This window comes from Microtus oregoni, unplaced genomic scaffold (genome assembly GCF_018167655.1).
Source record: "Microtus oregoni isolate MIOR12 unplaced genomic scaffold, Mior012 000002F_ref0000024, whole genome shotgun sequence".
Taxonomy (NCBI): Eukaryota; Metazoa; Chordata; class Mammalia; order Rodentia; family Cricetidae; genus Microtus; species Microtus oregoni.
Genome location: NW_024543061.1, coordinates 13,928,841 through 13,956,243, shown reverse-complemented (window position 1 = coordinate 13,956,243; position 27,403 = coordinate 13,928,841). Strand labels below are relative to the sequence as shown.

Genomic DNA, 27,403 nt, shown 5'->3' with positions numbered 1-27,403 from the left:
AATTTCCCCAATCTTTTCAAATCTTTTTATCATTGTCTCTCTTAAATCCTGAATCTCCTGACCTGTATATATTTCCAGTGATTTCACTGAGGTATCAATTTTTTGGTCCCCATTCTGCACCTGTGATTCCAAAGCTTTAATTTTTTCCTTCAAAGATAACATGTCCTCCTTAAACTTTTCTTGTATATCATGTAGATTCCCATCTTGGAGGTACATTCTGTCTGTTACCTTATCAAAACTTTGTGATAAAGTCTGAACGTCAAATTCAACAGCCTGAACCCTTTCAGGTAACTTTCTAATACCCTTGGATATGGAATCAATTTTGTCTGTCATAGTATCCACTTGTTCAGATAACCTCTGATTTTCAATAATTTTAATCCTGTCAATTAGTTGTTCATTATTAGTTCGTAAAGATTCTATCATTCTTAGGAGTGCCATATTCTTCTGTTCATTATTAGTACGTAAAGATTCAATCGTTCTTAGTAGTGCCATATTCTTCCTTAATGATAGAATATGGAAAAGAAAACTGAAGGCTAGTAACAAGCAAATTAAGGTATCCCCATAATCATATAAACCTTGTATGATGTAATTCATTGTATTAGTAAATATAAATTTACTAATCCATTGTATTAGTGAAAACAAAGCAGTAAAATTTGCGTTAGAAACAAAAACTGCAATATTACCTATTATCCAGCAGGTGGCGCTGTTGCAGAGTCGCGGTGAAAACATGGTCCTGTTTCAGTGCCTTAGTAGATGTTAAAAACTGGAAAATGCAAGTTTCTCAACAAAGTAAATGTAATTAAATCAATTCCTGAGACGGAACCAGAAACCCAGAATCCAGGGGTAGAGAAGAGCAATCTGGAAGCCGCTTATGCCTCCACGTGACAGAGTCACCCTGAGGGGTTGCAGCTTTCAGCAACCACGTGCTCTGGTTCGTGCCACTTAAGAGCTGTACTTGCAAGGGAGATTTAAAAATGACTCAGAAAAGAGCAAACCACGCGGCCAGAGACTACGCGGGCCTGTGGAGTTTAAATCCACGTGGGGAGTCCAAGGCCGCTGGCGGCTGAGGAAGGGGAGGGCTCCCACCAAGCCGAACTAGAGCCCGCCAAGCCCGCGGCCGCCAAGCTGAACTTGCGCCCGCCAAGCCCGCAGCCGCCAAGCCGATCTTGGGGCCGCCAAGCCGAACTCGCGGCTGCGAGTGGGGAAAGGAGAGGTTCTAAAACCAAACGTTGGGCGCCAAAATGAAGGCGTAAGTCACAAACAATGCCACACCAATTCGGGGTTATGATTATTAGGGTGGTATTTATTTAAAGGGGAAAAAACTTACAGATCACTGTCCCAGGCAACAGCCCTCTACGCAACCAGGAAAGGAGTCTAGTCGCAGGCGGAGCAGGAAGTGAAGAGAGAGAGAAGAGGGAAGTGGCCGCTTTTTTAAAGGGAGAGAAACCACGCCCCACTGGGCTGGTACCTCAGCGGTGATAGCCTGGAGGAGTGGGAGGACCTCCCGCAACAGCAGGCCACACCACCCTTCCACACACACACATACTCCAGCCCCAGGGGTTGGAAATGGCCATCCGTGTGTCGCAGCACTGCCTGGAAACTGTGTCCCCAGCAGAGTGCCAGGACCACAAACAGAGTGAATATTTATTCCCAGGAACACATGCTAGTAAGCGGAAGCTTGAGCATGCGTGAGCATCACACATTGAGTCCAAGAGCCGTGCCAGGAGCACAGTGGCACATTTAGAAAGTAGGGGAAAGGTAAGAGATAGGGGCAGACCAAGGTTCCACAGAGCTTTATTGGGCTTGGCAGCCAGTCGTGACCCGGGAGTCTGGAAAAGGGGGGTAGAGGAACCACACGAAAGGGGCAAAGAACAAAATGAAGCTGGGTGAGATCAGGCATTGATCAGGTGGTGGGGTGGGAACATCAGTAGTTGAAGGTCATCCTCAATTGCACAGCACATCTCAGGCCAGCTGGGCTACAGGAGACCACGTGTCAAAGAGGCAAAACACGAACAGAAGAAAACAAGATTAGCCCTGGTATTTTCAAGATGAATAAGTGGAAGTGTGTTAGTTACCGTTCTGTGGCTATGGCGGATTACCTGACAGGGCGGTTTAGGAAGGACTCAGGTGGTGGGACACACCGTGTCCGCAGTCAGGGAGCAGAAGGAAGACCAGGAGCGCTGCTGGTGCGACCAGCTTTGTCTTTCTTACTCAGTCCAGGACACCAGCCCAAGGGACGGTGCCACCAATCCCTCACTGACGTGCCCAGAGGTTTTTCTCTGATGACAGTCAAGAATGACTATCAACTCCTGTCGCCTGTGCTCACACAGTGCTTCTGATTAAATGCAGTGGGTACAAGAAAAGATGGAAGTAGGAAGGGACTTGTTAGGAAGAGCGGGCTAAGGTGCGGTATCGAGGGGATGCATCAAAGTGCATTGTGTGTATGTGTGCGTGTGTGAGTGAGTGAGTGTGTGTGCGTGTGTGTGTGTGTGTGTGTGTGTGTGAGAGAGAGAGAGAGGGGGGGGGGGAGGTTAAATAAAAACTCCTAAAAATTAACCGTGAAGGAAAAAGGGGGAAACCCAGTATTAGGATGAGGTGTTTTAATTTTAATTGAGCATGTTAATTGGGTGAATCAAAGGGGACTTTTGATTGCTGGATTTTGGTAGTCAGCCCCAGGAAAAGGAAGTGGCCAAATAAGGGAATAGACCTTGGTGGTTAGCTTTAGGAACGTCATCTAATGGTTTTTAGCAAGACTGATGGCACTGGGGAGAAGGGCAAGACCTGCCAGAGCCATGCTCGAGTGGGCTTGTGTCCCTTCAATTTTAAATTTACAGAAAACGTGCAAAAGGATTGCTAGAAAGAGCCGCCGTATATCATTCATTCCACTTCCCCAATAATCTTCTAAGGGGATTACGCACACAGAATGATTAACTAGTACATACCTGTGCCGCCTCTGTTCCAGGCACACCTTCTGCTGTCAGTCTTTGCGCTTGAATCATTGCATCTTGTCATGTCTCCTGATCTCTTCCAGCCTGTTTGTCTTTTACAGCCCTGACATATTAAAGGGCCCATGGTCAGTTATTCTTCAGAATATCCCTCAATTTAGGTTTTGTCTCATTGTTGTTTTTTTCTTTTCAAAATTAGATTGGAGGTATGCATTTGAGGCAGAATGGCACCGCGTATGTTATGTGCTTTTCTGGGTGCCTGGTACTAAGGAGCACACACTTCTGTGGTGTTAGCTTTGGTTAAGATGGGGTCCTCTGGTTTATGTCCATTTAGATAAAGCTTCCATTTTCCTCTTACAATTAATAACCATCTTAGCCGGGCGATGGTGGTGCACGCCTTTAATCCCAGCACTCAGGAAGCAGAGGCAGGTAATCTCTGTGAGTTTGGGGCCAGCCTGGTCTACAAGAGCTAGTTCTAGGACAGGTTTCAAAGCTACAGAGAAGCCTGGTCCCATAAAACCAAATAAATAACCATCTTACAGAAAATACTTTGAAATTATGCAAATATCCTGTTTACCCTCAAATTTTTACTCATCCACTTTAAAGAAAGATTTATTTTTAAAATGATGTATGTGTGTATATATAACGTGTGTGTGTGCACGTGTGTGTGTGTACCTGCAGAGCTAGTGGCATCAGATCCCTTGGAACTACAGTTAAGGTGGTTGTGAGCCATCTGATGTCTGCTAACCTTCAGCCATCCCATTCTGCCTCCCAAACCATTATTGCATACACCCCTGACTAGCTGTTACTACACACCCCTGACTAGTCGTTACTGCACACACCCCTGACTAGTCATTAATGCACACACCCCTGACTAGTCGTTACTGCACACACCCCTGACTAGCCCTTACTGCACACACCCCTGACTAGCTGTTACTACACACCCCTGACTAGCCGTTACTACACACCCCTGACTAGTCGTTACTGCACACACCCCTGACTAGCCATTACTACACCCCTGACTAGCTGTTACTACACACCCCTGACTAGCCATTATTGCACACACTCCTGACTAGCTGTTACTGCACACACCCCTGACTAGCCATTACTACACACCCCTGACTAGGCATTACTGCACACACCCCTGACTAGCTGTTACTGCACACCCCTGACTAGCCATTATTGTACACACCCCTGACTAGCCATTATTGTACACACCCCTGACTAGCTGTTACTGCACACCCCTGACTAGCTGTTACTGCACACCCCTGACTAGCTGTTACTGCACACCCCTGACTAGCCATTACTACACACCCCTGACTAGCTGTTACTGCACACCCCTGACTAGCTGTTACTACACACCCCTGACTAGCCATTATTGTACACACCCCTGACTAGCTGTTACTGCACACCCCTGACTAGCTGTTACTGCACACCCCTGACTAGCTGTTACTGCACACTCCTGACTAGCTGTTACTACACACACCCCTGACTAGCTGTTACTACACACACCCCTGACTAGCTGTTACTACACACACCCCTGACCAGCTGTTACTGCACACCCCTGACTAGCTGTTACTGCACACTCCTGACTAGCTGTTACTGCACACCCCTGACTAGCTGTTACTGCACACCCCTGACTAGCTGTTACTGCACACTCCTGACTAGCTGTTACTGCACACCCCTGACTAGCTGTTACTGCACACTCCTGACTAGCTGTTACTGCACACCCCTGACTAGCTGTTACTGCACACTCCTGACTAGCTGTTACTGCACACCCCTGACTAGCTATTACTACACACTCCTGACTAGCTGTTACTGCACACCCCTGACTAGCTGTTACTACACACTCCTGACTAGCTGTTACTGCACACCCCTGACTAGCTGTTACTGCACACCCCTGACTAGCCATTACTACACACATCCCTGACTAGCAATTCCAGTGTTTCCCTGTGAAACCTGCACTGAGGAGGGGGGATTCTGCTGAGGTTGAGGCTGGTGGGGACCACATAGTAAGACCCTGTCTTAGAACACAACAAATAACATTGTGAAGTTTGACCCCAGCTCTGGGAACCTCCAAAACATGGAGTTTTCCAGATGCAGTCTACGAGACGTGGCCACCCAGAAGCCATGTCTGCTTACTCCTAAAAACCATGGCTGAGGGCTATTGAGATAGCAGATAAAGGCCCTTGCTGCCAAGCCCAGTGATACAGCACAGATAATAAAAACCCAGAGACAGATATTGGGGTTCAACCTGAAGAGCAACGCAGCCACACCCCTAGAGAGCTCTTTCCTCTGTGAAATCTTCAGACTAAAAGAGAGTGAGTTTCTGTCTCCTCCCACTTTATATTCCTTTCTAGTGCTGGGATTAAAGGTGTGCACCACCACAGCCCTGCCTCTATGGCTGACTAGTGTGGCTGCTGGGATTGAAGGTCTGTGCCATCACTGCCCGGCCTATAGGGCTGACTAGTGTGGCTGCTGGGATTGAAAGTGTGTGCCATCACTGCCCGGCCTCTATGGCTGACTAGAGTGGCTGCTCTGTGCTCTGATCTTCAGGCAGCTTTATCTATTAAGATTAAGTGATACACCACTATACAGCGGCTTGAGTTCGATCCCCAGGAATCACAGTCAAAAGAAAACTGACTCCTGCAAACTGCCCTCTGACCTTCACACGTGCCATACAGACATGTGCCCATACATGCATGTACACAAATAAATACATGCATAGAATTAAGAAAAGCTGTGATGGGCTAGAGCGATGGCTCAGTGGTTAAGAGCAATGGCTACCAGAGGACCGAGGTTGATTTCCAGCACCCAAATAGCACCTTGCAACTCTCTGTAGCTCCAGACCCGGGAGAGTAGCCGCTTCTTTTGACCTACCAGGCATACCTGGTACACAGACACACATACAGGCAACATACCCATACATGTAAAGTTCAAAATATTTTCTAAAGGAAAGAACTTAAGAGAGAATTTAAGTTTCAGGTGCCCATTGTGCCCCTGATAAAAGAGAATCGACTCAAGCAGGGCAGTAGTGGCAGTGGTGGCACACACCTTTAATCCCAGCACTCGGGAGGCAGAGGCAGGCAGATCTCTGAGTTCAAGGCCAGCCTGGTCTATAGAGTGAGTTCTGGGACAGTCAGGGCAACACAGAGAAACCTGACTCAAGAAAAAGAGGATTGACTCAAACCTCCATATGCTGAGAGACCCCAGCCTCCATGCATCCCAGGGCTATTAACACTTTAACCTGAAAAGTAGCTCAATCCCGAGGGAAGTGGGCCACATCAGTCTCCTCTAAGGAGGCACCGCGCAGCAATGCTGATGTGGTTGCTAGCTTTCCGGGATCAGCATTGTGTTCTGTCCTTGCGTGTCCCCTCTCCAGCAAAGGAGTTTGGAGTTCTTGAGAGTCTGAGAGGTACAGTGCCCGTGCCCAGAGCAGGCACTCAGAAGTGGGAGGGCTGGGCCTGGAGTCCATACTTGCCAGTGGCCCACACAGGGATCCCCAGCCAGCACCTCACTCCAGAACCACACCCCAGAATCTTAAAGACTGTGGCCAACTGAACCTCAAAAGATGCTTGGATCAGCCTGCTTTGGTATTCAAAATGATTTAAACCCACCAGGCATGGAGGCAAATGAAAATACCAAAAAAAAAAAAAAAAAAGAATGGCCAAGAGGAACACAAGTTCGAGGCCATCCTGGTCTACCTAGCAAGCTCCAGCCCAGCCAGGGCTTATAATGAGATCCTGTGTCAAAACACAAAGGAGATGGGATAGAGTTGAGTTGGCCGAAGTCTTGCTCGGCATTCACAAGGCCTGCGTTTGATCCCCAGCCCCACACAGATTGGGTGTGGTGGCACGTGACTGTGACCCCAGTATTTGGCAGGTGGAGAAAGAAGTTTCAGAGCAAGAGTTGGGAAGATGGCTCAGCAGTTAGAGCACTGACTGCTTCTCCAGAGGACCTGACAGCTCACAACTACCTGCATTCCAGTCCCAAGGATCCAACACCCTCTTCTAGGCTCCTCAGGCACTAGGTGCACACATGGTACACAGACATACATGCAGACAAAACACTCATATCACGCACATTAAATAAATTATTAAAAAGTTCAAGGTCGGTCTTGGCTACAGAGAGTTTAAGTCAAGCATGAGATCTGTGAGACCAGGTCTTTTTAAAAAAATGAAAAAAGAGGGAGTTGGATACAGCGCTAGTTTAGACCTGCCTCGTATGGAACCCTAGATTCCAGGCCTGAGGTCACAGTTAAGTACTTTGGCACATAAGGTGGGAAGCAGTAACAGCAGGCGGCCGCTCCTGCCAGCCACCCGAGGCTGAGGAGATGCACCAGGCCAGAGCTGACTGACCACTGACCTTTGACCCTCCATTCCAGCAATTCCCTTTCTGTTTGATGTCTGTGAACATCACCCGCATTGCCATCCAGGCCCTGAGGGAAGAGTGTCTCTCCAGGTGAGTCCCTGGGATCAGAGTGACGGGCAGAGCCTGGTCCAGCCCCATCCGTGCTCCTTTCTCCACAGATAATCCCCCTGCACCAGCCACCTCGCCTCCCTAACCTGACCCGGATGCCCCGCTGCTTGGGGGAACAGTGGGGTGAGGTGACCAGACAGGCTGGGAAGGAGGGCACTGGTGTGTCGGGTTCACTGTGGCGGAGCAGGTCACCTCCTTCGTCCCGCAGGGAATGTAACCGGCGACAGAAGGTCATCCCAGTGGTGAACAGCTTCTACGCAGCCACCTTCCTTCACCTGGCACGCGTGTGGAGGGCCCAGCAGAGGACTATCTCAGACTCAGGCTTTGTCCTCACAGGTGGGCACCTTCTGTGGAACTGCATTTCCGCTCCTCCTCTCCCTTCCCCTCCCATCCCTCAGAAAGCCCGGGGGTCGCTCTTTCCCCTTTCTCTGCCACCCTTTCTTCCAAACGCATCCGCATCCGTTCCCTTGCTTGTTATTTGCATGTCGAAGAAGCAGGGGCTCCCTGTAAGGCTGTGGCTGAGCTGGAACTTGCTGTGTAGACCAGAATGACCTTGAATGTATGGCAGCCCATCTGCCTCTGCCTCCTGACTACAAAGATTCCAGGCGTGCACGACAGGCTCTGGCCTTACATGCCTGATAGTTGTTATTTCTATTTTTGAGATAGTGTCTCACACTGTAGCCAGGCTACAATCCTGCCTCTGTTCCCCTGCCCTGACGATCACGTCAAACAGCAAAACCCCCACATCTTCTGAACCGAAACCTGACTGCTCAATAGGCATAGTGCGGGCAGTTCTCTGAGTTCAAGGCCAGCCTGGTCTACACGTGAGTGTGGGCAGATTTCTGTGAGTTCAAGGCCAGCCTGGTCTATGCGTGAGTGTGGGCAGATTTCTGTGAGTTCAAGGCCAGCCTGGGCTACCCATGAGTGCGGGCAGATCTCTGTGAGTTTCAGGCAAGCCAGGGCTATATATTAAGACCCTGTCTCAAGAAACAACAAAACAGGACTGGCAAGATGGTTCTGTGGTTCAGATGGCCTACTGCTCTTGCAGGGGACCCCATTTGCTTCCCAGCACCCATGGTGGGCAGCTCACATTTGCCTGTAACTCCAGCTGCAGGGAGCTGCTGTTCCCCTGACCTCTGCGCTCCCACACTCATGGGCACGTGCCCACAGGCAAACCTCTATGCATGCTTTAAAGAACAGTAAGTCTTGAAAGTGTACAACCAATCAGAGCCTGGGCTGGGGATGTGGTGCCGTTGCTAAAGCTCCTGCCTGGCATGCAGGAGCCCCGGGCCCAATCCCCACCCAGTGCTTCACAAACCATGTGTGATGGCACAAGCCACTTAGTAGAGACCGGAGGACAAGCAGCTCAGGGTCTACAGGAGACCTGTCTCAAACAGAACCGAACCGTGAGACCTGGGGCTGGAGAGATGGCTCAGCAATTAAGATCATTGGCTGCTCTTCCAGAGGACTGACCTCTAACCCAGCACCCACGTGGTGGCTCACAGCCATCTATAGCTGCAGTGCCAGGGGCCCTCTGACTTCTGTAGGCATTAGGCACATGTGCTACATAGACATGCATTGAAGCAAAACCTCGTACATATACAATAAAAAAGTTTTAAATTAAAGGATGCAAAAGCTGAGGTCTAGCAGTTGGAGTGCTTCTACGGAGTTGAGGTCTGTGTCACAGGGAGAAGCCATCCCTGGGCCCTGTCTGGTTTGTCATCTTTGTTGACTGCTTTACTCTTGTCTCTAAAGGACAGGGGTTGGTTGTATTCACAGAGCCATTGGACTCGAGACATTGTGCCCCCCAGATCCCCCTAAGTTTCCCCATCTCCTCTGTTCCAGACTTGGAAGTATTGGCCAAGAAGAGCCCCAAACGGCTGCTCAAGACGCTGGACGTTTACCTAGCCCGGGTGTCAAAGGGACAGGCCTCCTTGTTGGCGGCACAGAAGTGCTCTGGATCCCGAGGGCCTCACTCCAGGGACCTCACCTTCACAGGTGTCTGTGATGTGCCGTCTCACTCATCCGAGAGCGCGGGGTTGATCTGACCCACCCTGGAGACCAGGGTTGATCTGACCCACCCCGGAGACCAGACCAGGGTTGATCTGACCCACCCTGGAGACCAGGGTTGACCTGACCCATCCCGGAGACCAGGGTTGATCTGACCCACCCTGGAGACCAGGGTTGATCTGACCCACCCTGGAGACCAGGGTTGATCTGACCCACCCTGGAGACCAGGGTTGATCTGACCCACCCGGAGACCAGACCAGGGTTGACCTGACCCACCCCAGAGACCAGGGTTGACCTGACCCATCCCGGAGACCAGACCAGGGTTAATCTGACCCACCCCGGAGACCAGGGTTGATCTGACCCACCCTGGAGACCAGGGTTGACCTGACCCACCCCAGAGACCAGGGTTGACCTGACCCACCCCGGAGACCAGGGTTGATCTGACCCACCCCGGAGACTAGACCAGGGTTGATCTGACCCACCCGGAGACCAGACCAGGGTTGACCTGACCCATCCCGGAGACCAGGGTTGACCTGACCCACCCCAGAGACCAGACCAGGGTTGACCTGACCCACCCCAGAGACCATTCCCAGAGAGGCTGCCTGGGTCGCTGGAGCTTTCACACCTGAAGAACCGTGTCTGGGCCCAAACCCTTCCTGCCTCCCTGCAGGTGACATTAGGATGCTCCCGCGTGTGGGTGGTGAAGCTTAAGTTTCTTCACCAGCATAGCTCATTCGGCAGCTAGAATTAACCTCCTTGCCACCTTTGAAGCAAGGGGTCGTCTGTTATTCCCAGCTGGGCCCCTGTTCACAGGGTTGGGCCCCCGATATCTCAGGGGGCATGAACAGGCCGTGAAGTAGGACAGCCGCGTCTGAACGGCCTACACATCCAGTCTACCCCTTCACACCAAGAGAGAGTCCCAGCAAGTGGCTGCTAGGATTCTGACTCCCCAGAAGCCTGCTCCGTGTCTTGAGGTTGGAAATTGGAAAGGCAGAGGCAACAATGTCTTCGGCCAGTTGGGGGCAGCACAACACAGGAAAAAGCGACTGATTGATTGATGCAGGCCCCTCCCTTCAGTCACCACGATTTCCAGGACACTTTCTCCCCCTCCCCCTGCCCACCATTGTTTGTGATTTAGAAATGGGCACAGGCCGGGGATCCTGTGGAGACGCGCACCAGGTTAACAATGGCTATCTGGCCTGGCAGAGAGGCAGTGGGAACTCGCTCGCCCACCCGCAGTTTTAGAATAAAGGAACTGTTGTAGTATCTAGTGTTTTCTCCCAAGACAGTTCTTTCAGGATCTTGCTGTGCCCCGTTGTCTAGGGACCAGATTGAGTCAGGCAGGTTAGTACCTAGGGTGCCGTGGGGTTGCAGACTCCTCAGGCCCCAGGATGGAGAGGCTTCCTGCACCCTGACTGCCTGCCATCTGAGTTCCCCTGGCTGCATCTGCGTATGATACGGGGTGTGGGGGCACACACTTGATGTGTGGGGATCAGAAGACAGCTTGCGACGTTGATTCTCTCCTTCAACCTTTCTGGAGATTAAAACCAGGTCGACCAGCTTTTGTGGCAAACTCCTTACCCGCTAAGCCAAGCTGCCCACCCAGGCCAGGAGGCCTCTTGCCTACTCTAGCATGGTGGCTCTTGTTAGGGTTGACTGGTGTGGTATCCACCTAGGCTTTGCCTGCTTTTGCTCTGGGGCCTGGCTATTGCTCCCTCACCCCAGCCTCCCACCTAACCACCCATGAGCCTCAGGCTCCTGCGCTCCTCTGGCTTCCGGCCACTCCGGAGATGGCACCCACAGAGGCCTCCCTCCCAGTGTGCCCGTGACAAAGCCCTGCAGTTGGCCCTCTGCATATTAACAGGGTCTCAGGTCGAAGGCTTTGTTACCATGTCTCCTGTAGCTCCCATCTTCAGCGGCCAGCAGAGAGGTCAGCAAGGCCCGAGTCAGTTTGGGTGCTTGCTTGGCTACTGTCCCTTTCCCTCGCTCCGCAGCGTCGGTTGGAAGCACAGGGTCCCAGGGCCGCAGGGACACTAGGAGGGCCGGCTGGAAGGGAGCCAGCTCCCCAGCAGGGGCCCTTCGTCCTGACCAGGGTCAGGATAACTCAGCAGTCTGTTCTGGTGGGTGGGTTGGGGGTGGAGGCCTCTGAAGGCTGAAGAGTGTTTTTCTTGGGGGTAGGAAGGACCGCCTTCCACGGGAGAATCCCTGGGTACGTCCTCCCCAGCATGTGCCCCTGTGTGGTCAGTCGAGAGCTAGGAAGTCTCAGGGAGACCGAGGGCGGGTCCGCAGACCGAGCTCTCTGGCACAGCATTAGGAAGATGAATTTGATTAGACTTTCTGACTGTGTGGGACAGAAGAATCCAGTGCCACAGCACAGAGCCAGCAGAGCCGCAATAACACTTGGGACACAGGAGGGAGGTGCAGGGCAGCTGCTGCTGGGCCTCAGCCTCTGGCCCAGGCTCACCCAGACACCTCTCCCTCACCCTCTCTAGCTTGTTTCTTTTGAGTTGCTGTGTCACGTAGCCAAGGCTGACCTTGATCTCACTGTGTCAAAGGCTAAAGACATGATCCACCTCCCTCTACCTCCTAGGTATGTCAGCGTTACAGACAGGGTTACAGGGTACCACCATACCTGGCTCACTCACTCTCTGCCCTCTTTTCTCTGCTCTTCCATACTGTCATTAACAAGAAATAGAACTAGGGCTGTGGCCAGGGAAACAAGGGCCTCTCCACTAGGCTGGTGCTTTTCATACACACACTCTACAGGCAAGCAAGGATCAGAAATAGGGCTTCTCTGCTATAGACTTGTGCTTTTCACACACACACACACACACACACACACACACACCACACACACACACCACACACACACACACACACACACACACACACACACATCACAGGCAAGCAAGGATCAGAAATAGGGCTTCTCCATTATAGACTGGTCTCTCTCTCTCTCTCTCTCTCTCACTCACACACACACACACACACACACACACACACACACACCAGCCCTGAGCTGATGAACCAAACACAAAAGCCAGTGGAGTAAGGACAGTTGGCCTGCCCAAGGACTCTGGCACATTCCGTTGCTGGGTTCGTGTAATCATTTAAAACTGCCTCATGGGTGCTTATTGGGGCATCTGAGGAAATACTGGCTTGAATAGAAATCTATCCCCAGCCACAGCCACAGCCTTCTCCCAGGCGGGAATGTGAGACTTGAACTAAACCCTGGCCGGAAAGCGATGCCGAGGCCTGGCACTGTGCCACCTCCCTATCAGGTTCTGGGCACGGTGGGGATTGGACATCGGCTCCACTGAGTCCTGGCCACGCAGAGCCAGAGCTGGGCTCCTGGAAGCGGCGGGATTATCTATCACCTATGTTCTACTCGGATCCCAGAATGGGGACGAGCCCAAGTGAATAGGCAGAAAAATCAGCCCAGGGCGAGCACACAGGAGAGAGCTGTGGGAACTGGGAACTGAAGGTGCGTCCTTTATTGAGCATCCGGGCACCTCGGTGCTGACTCAGCAGCGGGGGAGGGGGCCAGGCAGATGGTGGGAGACCGCAGAGCAGGCTGGGGACCCCCACCCTCACTTCCAGTCCTTGAAGAATTGCTTGAAGATGGGACTCTCTCGGCCCTGGGGTAGAATCTCCACCTGCAGTGGGAGAAAGGCTTGGCTCACAGGCTGCCCGCCTATGCTTCTGAGGAGGGAGACAAGGGCTGCCATGACCAAGGGAACGCGCAGCAATGCCTTGCCAGCTGTGTCTCCCGAGAGAATGTTCTTTTGTGGTTAAATCTTCTTGTCATGGCCCTAGAGTGAGGCTGTCTTGCTACATCAGAGACAGGGGCGAGGGCATTTTCCCACGCGTGCCATCAACCAGAAGGCCCACATCTTCAAGTGGTGCACAATCACTAATGCCACTCGCACCGTGGTTTTCGATGGCCCCCACACACATACACCCTTTTGTGGGTTTTATAGAGGCGATGGGGGGAACCACTCTAAAGGGATATCTGGTCCATCGTGATTTAGGAGGAAAAAGGACCATTTGCCTCATGAATATACCACCCACCTCCCAAATAGTCATAAAATTGTCTTCAATAGCCACAAAGCAGAACCCAGTGTGGTACAATGATCTCTTTGGAATGCTCCTTAGTGTGATTTGCTAAATAAACTGCTCAAACCGTCTGTCTCTTGGCTAAATTCTTTCATTCAAGAAAACGGGAGCCCTATAAAACCAGGCGAGAGGCCACAAGCAGTGTAAGGCAGTCCCGAGAAGACAAAGATGAGAATCAAGCACTGCTTCATGGATTGGGGTACCCAGTTTGGCAGATTCCGCCAATCAAACGACAGCTGTACCAGAATTTCTGTATCAGAATTTCTGACCAGGGAATGGTGACCTGTGATCTCGGCACTTGAGAGGCTGAGGCAGGAGAATCATTGTGAGTTCAGGCTAGCTGGGGATGCATATTCTAAGCTACTCTGGGCAACAGAGGGAACTGTCTCGAAGGGGGTCAAGGGGGCTGAGGATGTAGCTCCATTGGTAGAGCACCTGCCTGCCACACACCAAGCCCTGGGTTCAGTTCCCAGCACCACATAAGCCAGGTGGGACCCACACTAGAGGCCAGAAGATGAGAAGTTCAAGGTCATCCTTGGCTACTTAGAGAGTTTGAGGCCAGCCTGGTCTGCATGTGATCCTTACGGAGAGAGGCGGGATGAGAATAACTTGTGTAGCCTCCATGCTGGGACTAAGAGAAAAGGAACACTACTGGCTGGGAAGACCCAGCCCCAGTGACCGCCCTACCCTTCCACCTCCCAGTATTCTCTCTGAAAATATGTTTTGGGTTTTGTTTTTTGTTTTGTTTTTTAAAAGGCGGAAGGACTGAAAGGCCTTTCCATCTAACTGGTCTGAGGCAGGCAAGTCTGCTCCCAACTCCTGAGGTGTCCAGGTCTTGTTCAGGCTGGGGTAGGGAGCCACAGGAGGGTACCAGGAGGAGGAGGTGAAGACATGGGGTTTGTCCTCACCTGAGTGTTTGGGGAGTATCTCATCCGAGAGATGAAGCCATCGGCCACTTGGAGGGCTGCCTGCCGCTCCTTCTCGTTAGCTTTTCGCCCTAGAACATAGGAACGAGATGTCAAAAGAAGCAGAAGGTGAGGTGTGGCAATCATCATTGGGGTGCAAAGTGTGATTCAAGCTGAAGGCATTTGACAAGGAAACAGCCAGGCAGTGGCTGACTCTCTGACCACTGTCAAAATCTTGTGAACCACGAAGTTCTTCCCCCCCTGTAAGTGACTCACTGCTGTGGCATCCGTGGGCACTTGCCCCCCTGCTCCTCAGCTTCCTGTCCTACTGGGCCCTTTTCTGTAAGGATTCCTTTCTCGGGGACCACAGACACTCACATGGGCCTCTGGAATCTTAGCACTGGCTTCATGGGGTTTGGCGCCTCTGCAGGAAGGAAGAGGCCACCCCAGAGCAAGGAACGTAGCTCAGTCGGTAGAATAATTGTCCAGCATGCCCTGGGTTCCAGCCGCAGCACCAGAGAAAATCCCAGCACTCAGGAGTTGGAGGCAAGAGAATCAGGGGTTCTTTGGCTGCATAACAAGTGAGAGGCCAGCCTGGGCTACACGAGACCTTGTCTCAAAAAGGAAGGGAAAGGGCTGGAGAGATGACTCGGTGGTTAAGAGCACTTGCTGCTTTTGCAAAGGACTAGAGTTCAGTTCCCAGCACCCACATTGGGAGCTCAAAACTGCTTTTAACAGCAGCTAAAGGGATCTGATGGCCCCCTCTGGCCTCCTTGGGCACCCCCACAGGCTTGTACACACACAGAAAGTGTTGAGGACCTGACTTTGCAAACTCTGTTTTGTTTTTGTTTGTTTTTACTTTATGTGCATTTGTGTCTTGCCATGGGTGTCAGGTCCCTTGGAACTGGAATTACAGACAGTTGTGAGCTGCCATGTGGGTACTGGGAATTGAACCCGGGTCCTCTGGAAGAGCAATCAGTGCTCTTAACCACTGAGCTGTCTCTCCAGGCCCACAAACTCTGTTTTAAAAAGGGGGCTTTAACTTAAGCCATATAATGAGTGGGGGCCCAATCTCAGCTCCAGAGATGCGCTGGGATAGCAAAATTTGAAGGGACATCCTGAAAATAGCCGATTAAGGAGCTAGGGAGCGAGGCCATAAAATTTAACGAGGTCCAGAAGCTCCTAGGAGGCGTCCTGTCCTGGAAGATACCTTGTCAGTAACTAATGGCTCTTTGTTAGGTTTTTGTGCCCAAAACCTGACCAATGGTTTCAGAAACTATCTTATCCTATGACCCCCTTACCCAATCCCAAGACGACAGGACATGAACTCCCCTGATTGTGGCATTTCCCCTTTAAAATTTCTACACACACACACCAGCTCCCTGCCACACTTTCTGCACCCACCATGCTGGGTGCTGGAAAGGTATTGGTCCAAACTTGACCTTCATGTAGCCGGGTGGTGGTGGCGCACGCCTTTAATCCCAGCACTCGGGAGGCAGAGGCAGGTGGATCTCTGGGAGTTCGAGGCCAGCCTGGTCTACAAGAGCTAGTTCCAGGATAGGAACCAAAAGCTGCGGAGAAACCTTGTCTCAAAAAATTCAAAAAATTAAAAAAATAAAATAAAAACCCTCATGTAATTTGCATCAGAAATCCAGCTCTGTGAATTCATTTGGGGACCAGAAACTTGGGCATAACAAAAGAAAGAAGAAAAGGAAGGAAGGAAGGAGAAAGGAGGGAGGGAGGGAGGGAAGGAGGGAGGCTCCTGGGATCATGCTGTCTTTACATTTTCCATGGTCAAAGCAAGCAGCCAGGCTCAGGCACACAGCAGCCTTTCTCTCTCTCCAGTAAATACAATCTCTTGGAAAAGCACAGCCTCCAAGTTTACCACACACTGTGTAAAGTGCTACCAAGCCCAACTAAAATTTACCTCAGTTACAGTTAACTCAAAACCTCAAAGTCAGGGACCTCAGAGCCCCGAAGGCCTGGAAACTGCAGAGAGAGTTCTCAAAGTCTCCCCTGGAGCCTCGCAGACATACCCTGGGAACACTGTCTCCCCTGGGCTCCCCCCCAAACCCTGGGAACACTGTCTCCCCTGGAGCCGCCCCCCCCCAGGCATATCCTGAGAACACTGTCTCCCCTGGGCTCCCCCCCAAACCCTGGGAACACTGTCTCCCCTGGAGCTCCCCCCCAAACCCTGGGAACACTGTCTTCCCTGGAGCCCCACAGACATACCCTGGAAATGTGTTAAACACACACACACACACACATGCTCAGGCTCCAGCCTAGACCTGGTGAATCTGAATCTCTGGGACTGACCCAGAAATGTATTCAACAGGTCCTTGGAGTTTTGAGGCCCACTGAGGTTTTAAAATGGCTGAGTTTACTGGGTTCAAGGAAGCTGCAGGACCCTCAGGCTGAGGTGGCTGAGCCTGCTGCAGGGCCCTCAGGCTCGTACAAAGGAGTCACACATACCCTTCCAGATGTAGATTTTGCCACAGAGTCCGTTGTCCAGAACAAAGCAGTCATCAGGAATCAGCAGTTCAGAGGCGAAGGGGCTGGAGTCAGCCACCTTGGTGAGATTCATCTGTCCAGTGGCGTCAGAGACCTGGGGAGGAAGTACAGTCCCCAGTGTGACCAGCACGGTGCGCGCACACACACACACACACACACACCCGCACTCACCTTGAATGAAGGAATGGGTTACCCAGGCCCTCCCCAGTTGCTTTTCCCAACAGTTCTGAGCAACAGGCAGGAAAAAGCCTCCCAAAGGCAAGCTCCAGACAGCCCTTCTCTTGTCTGTCAACTGCAGTTCAGAGGCTACGACTCCCTTAGGGAAAAAGGTGACTTCCACATTACAAGTAACTGCACAGGGTTCAAGTGAAGGCAAACTCTGCCTTAGCTTCCAACCTCCACCAACGAGCTGGAAGTATGTATTTCTTCAGAGGGCTGCCATCTGCCTACTCCCACCCATCCCTCCTCCGACCCCTACAAACCTACCTGGTTCCTGGCCCAGCCTTCCCACACCCTCCTCCCCGCTTCAGCTCCATGCCTCTGCCACCGGCAGATGACTGGTTGGTCCCCAACAGGCCTGACGTGCCCACCTTATACAGGGCTGCAGCCTGGGCATTGGTCTTATCAGCTGTGAGGTCTTCCTCAGGGTTGCCCTCCTTCAGAGCAGGTTTGGCGCCCAGAACCTGCAGAACCAGACAAGATTACTGGGGCTTCTACACCCAAATTCTTCAAGTCACCACATCCCTGTGTCCTGCACTAAAGTGGAGGGCAAAGTGATGGATCCAGCCTGCCCAAGGCTGTACCCACTCAGAGGAACCCTTGTCACCGTCACACAACAGTACCCCATGCGCGACCTCAGGGCCGAGCAGGGCTCCGGATGGCCCCAGTCACCCTCTCTCAGCAGCCTTCATCATCCCAGCTTACCATTGTCTCTCCCATCTGCCCACCCCAGTGTTCCCAACCTGAATCATCTCGGCTGGCTCTTCTCCATCGGTGATAATTTCCACCTGGGCCTTGCCCTGCCGCTCGCTGTCCCTGATGGCCAGGGCCAGGTCCCTTGCCTTGTTACGTTCCAGGATGTTGGACTTTGCACCACACCAGGCGAAGATGCTCTGCAGAGAAGCCAGACAGGCCCATCACAGCCAGTAGCCTTTGTTCTGCCCCTACTGAAAAGCTGTCCTCACAGGAGGTGCAAGCAAGAAGGCCGTGCCAGTGTGGGGCATAGTAATGGCAGTGCATGCCTTTGATCCCAGTACTCACGAGGCAGAGGCTGAGGCAGGCAGATGTCTGTGTATTTGAGATCAGGTCTACATAGTGAGTCCCAGGACAACCTGGGCTACACTGAGACACTAGCTCAAAAACAAACAACAGCCAAGAAGTCAGGGACATCCTCCAGAGGCCTCTGAGAAAGGGAAGGACAATGCCTGTAAGAGTGCCTCCTGCACTGGAGAGAGAGATGTCTCAGTGGTCAAGAGTATCCACTGCAGGGCTGGAGAGATGGCTCAGCGGTTAAGAGCACTGCCTGCTCTTCCAAAGGTCCTGAGTTCGATTCCCAGCAACCACATGGTGGCTCACAGCCATCTGTAATGATATCTGGTGCCCTCTTCTGGCCGCAGGCATACTGAGAATACTGTACACATAATAAATAAATAAATCTTTAAAAAAAAAAAAAGAGTATCCACTGGTCTTGCCGGGGAACTGCTTTCTGAGCATCCACGATGGGGAGCTGACAACTGCCTTTAACTCCAACTCCAGCACCCCCTCCTGGCCTCTGCTGGTATCTGCATTCATGAGTATATGCCTACCCACACATACACAAACAAATTTTTTAAAAACATAATCAAATTACAAAAAAAAAAAAAAATCCCAAAAACATGTTTTAAGAAAGTTTGAAGCTTTCTGTTGAGCCGCATTTATAAACTTTGGGCTGCATGCAGCCAATGGCCGCGGGTTGGACACGCCTGGAACCGAACGGGAGGAAGCACATGAGATATGTATACAGGTTCGAGATCGCTAAATCTATGAGACTGGACGTCTGTGGATGGTGGTGTCTGCGTGGCACTGGGAAATAATCCCTATGGGTCTAAGGGCTGGCTGGCTGGCTGAGGATGATGTCTTCTCCCGGATGTTCACTACAACACGGGTTCTTACTGCTCCCCCGGCCTCCCAGACTGTCTTAAAGCACAGTGCCCGCACATGCTCAGTCTCGGCCACCTACTCACGGTGCCGGCACATGCTCAGTCTCGGCCACCTACCCACCTGGCCCAGGTCCAGGATGAAGCAGTCCCCGGTGTTAAAGCTGTCCCAGCTCAGCGCCCTCTCGGTGGCACGGATGTTTTTCTTCCCCTTAACTTGGTAGAGCTTCTTGATGGCTGCTGGGGTGGCCCCCGAGTTTGTCTTGTGAAATGCGGACTCCACACCACCTTCCTGCAACCCAGAAAACCGGCCTGAGCGGTCTCACAGGCACCCAGAGCCTTCTACACTGCATCGCAGTAGAAACCAATCCCCAAGGGTGCCCAGGCCTTCCAAAGGATAAGACAGCCAGAAAGAGGAGCTGACTCAGAGAAAAGTCACGGGAACGAGGGCCTGGAGGTGGGTCTCACCTGGTACTTGAGGCCACGCGGGAAGTAGCTCATGAAGAGGTCCGACTCATTCCCTTGAACCTCACGGTGCTGCACAGGCCGCTCCCCAAGGAGGGTGTTAAGGTGCACGGCCAGCACAGCACAGGCCCCCTGCTCGTCCCGGGATGACTGCTGGCCTAGGATGAAGGTGACAGGTGACAGGCAAGGTCCCCGAGACCCCCTGCAACCCCCGTCCCTGCCTCTGCCGAATTCCAACGCCTTTACCTATCCACAGGTGCAGATTGGAGACCTCTTCGGGGCCATTGTGAAGCACAAGGTAGGAGTCCCCAGAGAAGAAGATGCCATGGTTCTCTCGCGCTAGGGGCACGGGCTTCAGCTTCTCCACCCGCCATATGTGTAGGCCTGGGTCCTGGACGGAGGCTGGAAATGGGGAGCCACTGTAGGAAGAGATGGTTGCTAGCGGGCTCAAGCAGAGATGCTTGGGCAGGCCTGGAGACGGAAGTCTGGGTATAGTGAGAGCAGAGACATGGGGCGCACTGCCTACCTCTGCGGGATGGGTGTGTACATGCTGCTCCAGACCTAAGGAGAGAAACCATGGTTACCACAAGGGGCCTAACAGACCTCCCTCGTTGGTCTCGGGGAGCCTTCCAGGTGGCCAAGTAGTCTCCCTTAGGTTTTTTGAAGCAGTGTCTTATGTAACCTGGGTGGTCCTCACAGCTGTCAGGAGCTGAGGATGACCTGGGCTGAGGTGATGCTCAACAGCTAACACGCTTGCATGGCACGTGTGAGGACCAGAGTTCGAATCCTCAGAATCCACATACGTGTTGGGTGAACTGCCCACTTGTAATTCCAGCTTCAGAGGACAGAGACAGGGCATCCCCAAAGCAAACTGAAGAACAAAACTAGCCCCGTCGGCAAGCTCTGGTTTGGTTAAGAGAATGAATACGATGAAGAATCCTGACATCAACTTTGGGCCTCCACGCGCATACACACACACATGCTATTAGACCTATACACGTGTCCACACATGCAGACATGCACAAACATGTGCAAGAGGAGTGGGGGAGAGGAAAAGGCCAATTATGACAGCATGTGCGACCATAACCCCAGCAATGGGAAGGGGAAGGCAGAAAGTCCAGATGCTCAAGGACATTCAGGTTCCAGGTTAGCCTGGGCTACATAAAACTCTGTCTTAAAACAACAGAAAATGCCTGGTATGACCGTGTACACCTGTGGAACTGACATTCCAGAAACAGAAGCAGGAGAATCAGAAGTTCAAGGCCATTCTTGGCTACCTAGTGAATTCTGAGACAACCTGGGCTATAAAACACCCAAACGAACAAGAAAAAGGAAGAAAGGAAGGAAAATAGACAAGGTGTCCGTGACACAGCTCGGTGGGTAAGGGTACACTTGACACAGCTTGATAGGTAAAAGTGCCCATGCATGATACAGCTCAGTGGATAAAGGTGCCCATGTCACAGCTCGGCAGGTAAAGGTGCCCATGCATGATACAGCTCGGTGGGTAAAGGTGGCCATGTCACAGCTCGGCGGGTAAAGGTGCCCGTGACACAGCTCGGCGGGTAGAGGTGCCCGTGACACAGCTCGGCGGGTAGAGGTGCCCGTGACACAGCTCGGCGGGTAGAGGTGCCCGTGACACAGCTCGGCGGGTAGAGGTGCCCGTGACACAGCTCGGCGGGTAGAGGTGCTTGCTGCACAAGTCTGATGAACTGACTAAGTAAAGGTGAAAGGAGAACACAGACTCCCCGAGGCGCCCTCAACCTCCACATTTATGCCATACATACGTACATGCAGACACACCCATACCAACAAAAATGTTATTTTTTAATCTAATATCTAAAAAAATCTTAACTATTAAACAACAGATAAAGAAGTGGAGATGCAGCTTAATTGGTAGAGAACTTGCCTAGCACGCATGAAGTCCTGGGTTCAAGCCCAGCACTGCAGAAACTGGACCTGATGGCTCATGCCTGTAATCTCAGCATTTGGGAGGTGGAGACAAGAATTCAAGATCATCCTCAAAGATTTTGAGGGCAGCTTGGGATCTATGGAACCCTGAAAAAAGAGCAAGAACTCGGCAAGGTGGAGCAGCCTGGAAGCCTGTAATCCCAGCACTCAGAAGCAGAGGCTGGTAGAGGTCCGAAAATTCAAGGCCAGCCTGGTCTACACAGTGGGTTCCAGGCCAGCCAGAGAGAGGAAGAGAGAAAGAGCAGAATTTTTATTCTCTAAATTTACTAAAAACAAACCTTTCATGGGATTTTATCCCTTCTAGCCAAAGCTCTCCCAAAAGGTGCACTCATTCTGGGCATCAGCTATCCCTTGTATGTGCCCAGCATCTTCCAGTTCCAGCATGATGAATGCCATCTTTGTTTTGGGAGTCGGTAGAGAAAATATTTCTTGGGCAAAAGGAATTGTAGTATAGGGAGAATGCAAAAGGCAAGCTGTTGTTGTCATTGTTTTTAATTTCAGAAATATATAGTCATAACAACTTCATCCTCCCTTTTCTTTGTTCCCAAAGGTAGTTGGCTCCTTTTTTGAACTCCACGTATGGACAATGGTATGTGCGCATACGCGCTCAACCTCCGCGTATGGACAATGGTACGTGCGCACACGCGCTCAACCTCCGCGTACAGACAATGGTACGTGCGCACACGTGCTCAACCTCCGCATACGGACAATGGTACGTGCGCACACGCGCTCAACCTCCGCGTACGGACACTAAATAAATAAACAGATGTGAAGAAAGGACTGGTTTTCCCTTCCACCACGGGAGTTCTGGGGGTCAAACTCAGACGGTTAGTCCCAGCAGCCAGTGCTCCCTTACCACTGAACCATGGCTCAGAGCTAAGGCGTTTTTGTTTGCTTGTTTGTTTATTGTAAGGCTTTTAAAGGAAGAAAGAGACTGTGTGTCTCCAGCACTTAATTCAGTGAGTTACTGGGAGAGGTGCCCTGAGGGACACGGAGGGTGAGAGTAGGAAGCAGACCCTGCAGACTGGAGCTGCAGGAGCACAGAGGCCACTCTGTGGTCAGGGTGGCTGGGTCAGCAGGGATTGTTGAGTCTGCACAGGAAGCAGAGCAGAAGGCGGAGCTAGGGTGAAAGAGTTGAAATGCCCGCGGGGAATTACCACTTTCAAACAGAGGATCATGCGTTTCAGCGTGACCCCCACAAACGCCATGGGCTGTGTGCACACCCCCTGCTATGGGCAGCCTAGCCTGTGAGTCAGTTAGGAACTGATGAGGCTGCCCCGAACCCAAGCTCAGGAATGAGAGACTGAGCCTGTAACCTCAGTGCTTTCAGTTCCGTGTTACCAAAATGAGAAACTGGGCCGTGACTCAGAGTCAAGTGCCCTCCACTCCAAGTTACTGTGGGGTTCTGATGAGGGGATTCGGCTATCTGCTCCTTCACGGCCCTCGTTAGTGCTCATTACAGCGCCTCCTCAGGACTGATGGTCCGCTGGCAAGGTGCTGGCTGACAAGTCTAATGCCTTTAGCTCCATCCCCAAGACCCATAGGACAGAGGAAAGAACCAGCTCCTGGAGTTGCCCTCTGACCTCTGCACGCATGTTATGAAACATGCACACGTACATACACAAAAATAAATAATAAAATTAAAAATAAAATAACCAACCACCTTACAGAAGTGCAAAGACTCTGGCTAAACTCCATCACTCCATCTAAACCTTCTAGACCTTTCTCCATACTTCCTCGCAAAATCCAGTTGCTGCCAAAGATCCCTGAAACATGCGTTAGGCTGCAAATCCCCATAATCCATATCCCATCATCCTTTATGCAGATCTAGTTCTTCGACCTGCACCATCCCCCACAAGATGTCTGCTCATCCTGGCTATCTTCAACAAGAAACCTGCCAGGTTAGTTTGACAGAATCTCCCCCCCCCCCCCCCCCCCCCCGCCCCAGGCGCTTTCTTTTAGTAATTTTCCACACCCTGACTCTTCCCTAGCTCCTGGACTGTGAAAGCCTTGTTGGCTCACACTACTTGGGTGTTGAGACTAGTCTTTCTCCCACACTGCAAGGACCTGGTGCTCAGTCCCTATACTTATTGTGGCAGTCCTGTTATAGCCTTCCTTACGGTATCAAGTATCAGGGAATAAGGGTTTTTCCTTTTCTTTTTTCTTTTCTTCTTTTGGGATAGGGTCTCTTATAGCCTGAGCTAGTCTTGCGTTCACTAGGTAGCCAGGGGAGACTTTGGACTTCTGATCCTCCGGCCTTCACCTCCACAGTGCTGGATGAGCAGGCTGGATTTACGCAGATGGAATCCACGTCTGCGTGCATGCTGGGTGGAACTCCACCAGCAGCTACATCCCCAGCCCCTGAGTGTATCAGCAGGCCTGGGACACTCTCCTCAGGCTGGAAGTGTTTTCCATAGGTGTTCAAAGTGATCCTCATAGTACACGAGGTACGAAAACAGGCTCTGGAACTCGAAGGAGAGGAAGGCTTTTAAAACTGATAGCCAGGTGTGGTGGCGCATGCCTTTAATCCCAGCAGAGGCAGAAGCAGGAGCCTCTGTGAGTTTGAGGCCAGCCTGGACACAGAGTGAGTTCCAGGACAGCCAACACTGCTACACAGAGAAACCCTGTCTTGATAAACAAACAAACAACAAAAACCAGCCGGGCGATGGTGGCGCACCCCTTTAATCCCAGCACTCGGGAGGCAGAGGCAGGTGAATCTCTGTGAGTTCGAGACCAGCCTGGTCTACAGAGCTAGTTCCAGGACAGGCTCCAAAGACACAGAGAAACCCTGTCTCGAAAAAAAACAAAGAAAACCAAACCAAAACAAAACAAAAAAAAAAACAACAAAACCAACAACCTCCTGACAAAGCTAGGCAGGCCGGTACAAGCCTAGAATCCCAACTTGTTGATAAACTGAGGCAGATGTATTAGCAGTTTAAGACCAGCCTGGGCTGCAGAGTGTGTTCAAGGCCTGCCTGTGTGACATAATGAGGCCAATCTCAAGATAAAAGGTAAAAAGAGAACCGGGAATATAGTTCTGTAGTACCGTGCTCACCTAGCATGCAGAGACTCCAAGTCCAACTCCTACTCCCAAGGGTGGGGAAGTGGGGTACATGGCTGGGTAGCAGTGAGAGAAGCCCTAGATCCTGACTGCCCCCCCCCCCCCCGCATCAGCTCCTGATCCTGCCTGCATCCAGGCTTTCCTGAGGAAGGGGCTTCCCTGGCAAACAGCCTTCCATTCTTGTCTCCTGCTTTCAGCCCTTCGCCTCCTTGGTGAGGTGCGAAGTGCGTGTGTCACAACCCTCCATGCCTGTGGGCGCACACACGTCAGCCCCAGCTATCTGAGGGATGCTCCAGTACCATAGCTCCTGTGGGAGTTTCCCCAGCCCACTCAGCAGGGACACTCCTGACACCCCATCCCTCAAGCATTCAGTTCCTGCACTTCCGTGCATGCCAGATCTGTGCGGGGGGGGGGGGGGGGGGGGGGGGCGGCTCAGCACTGGGCCGGCTGCAGGAGGGGAAGATAGAGATGAAGACCAGTCTGCCTTGTGGCCTAGCCAGCGGGCTCAGGAAAGTGGGGGAGCCATCACATCCAGTGAAACCACAGACCTGCTTCCTCCACATAAGACTGTCATGTAATCACAGACCAGCACTAGGAGCCTTAGGGCTTAGTCCTCAGAGCACACTATAGACACCTCTTCCAGAGCACACTTCTTCGTCCTCTTCTTGAATGCTTCTGGTGATGGGGAACTCACTGCTTCACAGGCACCACCCCCCTTAGGAGTTTATTATTAGAGGGGGTGTGTACAGGCCTGGGGAAGAGAGAGAGAGAGAGAGAGAGAGAGAGAGAGAGAGAGAGAGGAAGATGGCACCAGGCAGTCTTTGGGAGTGGCAGGAGTGCTGGCACCAAACCCAAGGTCAAGGGGCACAGCTAAAAGCTAAAAAGCATTCTACCACTGAGCTACGTCATAGCTGGTCACCTCTGCTGAAGACTCATTTTCCCCACTGGGCCATAGTGGGGCGTGAGTTTTAGGGACTGGCTCTCTCCCTGAGACTATAAAGCACCTTTGGAGCAGGAGGAAGAGTTTGCCTGTCTACCTTTGCGCACATCTGATTGCGTCCAAACAATGTGTTCAATTGCCTTGATTTGCTGAGCCTCAGTTATCGGAGTAGATGAAACCAGAGAGATAGCCTAGGATCTCAGCGCTGGGGGCACTGCTGGGAGCAGCCTTAAGGCAGAAAGGCAGGGGTGAAGAGACCCATCAGACTGTCCTGATTGTGGGGGAGGTGGCCAATCTTGGCCCTTAGAATAACCTGATGGACACCCTGGGGTCACTCCCACCTTCAACAACATGCTTGACCCCATCAATGACCTAACTGTGCACCAGTGGCCCAGTACTGAGGAAAACCTGGGCTATTTTTGTCCTCTTCAGACTCCGATTCTCAACAGGATGGTTTGTTTGGGTGGAAGCTTCATCCCAGCCCCTGGCATCCACATACCCAAAGAGTCTGGAATGTTCGGGTGGAAGTTCCATCCCAAGCCCCCTCCCCTGGGAGTTGCCTCAGTCTAGACTCCACCTCCAAGAAAGCCCGCCAAATAATGACCCCTCCCCAGAGATGCTCAAGACCACTCCCCCCACCGGGTATTTAAACTGCCCCCCAAGAGAATAAACGTGTGGTTTTCTGGTCTTCCTTCCTGCCTCCTCTGTGAGGGGCTGGAGAGCCACCCCACCCAGTAGTGTTAGTATCCATTAAACCTGGGCTTTTTCTAATTCGGTTTGATTTGGTCTGATTTGAATTATTGCCTAGGCAGAGAGGCTTATTAGGACGCAAAACTTTTCCCACTTTCCCTCACGGTCCCTCTCACACCGTTAACTGTGACCTGAAATAGCACCAGCCTTAGGGAGGGAGGGGACTGTCCACACACGAAAGCAGGGACCTTCTGAACTGTGACCCATGCTCCTTAGAAGTGGGGACAGCCGTGGCTCTGGACACCCAGAACACTGCTCTTTCCCCACACCAAGCAGAACCCACTCTCCCGAGTCTACCTTCTTCTCTGTCCACACCATTCCCCGCATGGCCCGCTGCTGGGGGCTGGCTGGATGCCCCTCAAGTAGCTGGACCTACCTTGCCTCTTCCCAAGCCCCTTCAGTCCAGCTGTCTACACCTAGGCCAGTGCTATCTTGGGGACAGCCACTGCCAGATCTGAGCTCACCCCCTGACTGACGGCCTTTGGGGATCTCTCAGAAGGTCTGATGCCACCTCCTACAGACCAGGATGAACCCAGACCCCCTAGCACTTCCCTGCAGCTGGAATACATCCACCACCACCCAGCCTCTCTGCAGCTGCAGAACTGCAGTCCCACAACAGCCTCAGCCTGATTTATGCCTAGGGGCATCACTCCTGACTTCCCAGACCCTAGCAGCCAGCCCTCCCCTAACCAGTCCTCCCTGTCCACCCAAGAGGGTCCAGCTAGCCCATCTCCAGGAGCCCATTCCACTTTACCTCTCCACAGGCCTTTTCTTCTCAGACTCTTCTCAGCCTGCTCCACCCTCGCTTCTCACTTCCCTCTTCCCCTCCGAGTTGTCCCACCCACCTGCCCCACCCAAGGGAAGGCTCAGGGCTCTGAGGTCCAAGGACTCAGGGAAGCAAACTCTGAGACTCGGCTGGCCCGCTGACAGAAAGCTGTTTCTCAGACGTGGCCACTGGAAGGCTAGAGCCCACCGGTCTCCTCACAGCGGCCTCGGGCAGGGCAGCTTCTGAACAACCTCAAGTCAGACAAGCAAGGAAGGCCCCATTCCACTCACCAGCCTGGACAGGCACTTCTGCACAGACGAAGCGCACTCCCCTGCTGTGGCTGGTTAGTCAC

The 27,403-nt window shown here is 52.1% G+C and overlaps 2 protein-coding genes across 5 annotated transcripts in view; one reads left to right on the top strand and one right to left on the bottom strand.

Moving 5' to 3' along the window:
- Positions 1 to 13,615, top strand: part of Elmod3 (ELMO domain containing 3) — a 54,524-nt gene extending 40,909 nt beyond the window's left edge. For all 3 annotated transcript variants that reach the window (XM_041632818.1, XM_041632837.1, XM_041632828.1), the window contains 3 exons: positions 7,330 to 7,406; positions 7,633 to 7,760; positions 9,270 to 13,615. In XM_041632818.1, coding sequence (XP_041488752.1) covers positions 7,330 to 7,406; positions 7,633 to 7,760; positions 9,270 to 9,472 — 408 coding nt within the window. In that variant the 3' untranslated portion in view covers positions 9,473 to 13,615. The remainder of the gene's footprint in view (positions 1 to 7,329; positions 7,407 to 7,632; positions 7,761 to 9,269) is intronic.
- Capg (capping actin protein, gelsolin like) lies at positions 12,914 to 27,392 on the bottom strand. 2 transcript variants are annotated; one of them, XM_041632850.1, is made up of 10 exons: positions 27,342 to 27,392; positions 20,093 to 20,127; positions 19,813 to 19,985; positions 19,570 to 19,724; positions 19,226 to 19,393; positions 17,929 to 18,078; positions 17,557 to 17,649; positions 16,928 to 17,060; positions 14,459 to 14,547; positions 12,914 to 13,090 (listed from the first exon to the last, which is right to left on the bottom strand). In XM_041632850.1, exons 2-10 carry the CDS (start codon positions 20,113 to 20,115, stop codon positions 13,025 to 13,027), a joined length of 1,050 nt encoding a protein of 349 aa, XP_041488784.1. In that variant the 5' UTR covers positions 20,116 to 20,127; positions 27,342 to 27,392; the 3' UTR covers positions 12,914 to 13,024. The 2 variants fall into 2 exon arrangements, with proteins under 2 accessions (XP_041488784.1, XP_041488793.1); XM_041632859.1 differs by lacking the exon at positions 27,342 to 27,392 and adding an exon at positions 27,040 to 27,157.
- Positions 27,393 to 27,403: the final 11 nt, after the last annotated feature.

Coding starts and splice junctions, on each gene's coding strand:
- Capg (XM_041632850.1), bottom strand. CDS start 20,115: ATGTACACACCCATCCCGCAGAG. Junction 19,725..19,812: donor CAATCTGCACCTGTGGATAG/GTAAAGGCGTTG, acceptor CCTTCATCCTAG/GCCAGCAGTCATCCCGGGAC. Junction 18,079..19,225: donor TCATCCTGGACCTGGGCCAG/GTGGGTAGGTGG, acceptor GCTTCTCTGCAG/AGCATCTTCGCCTGGTGTGG.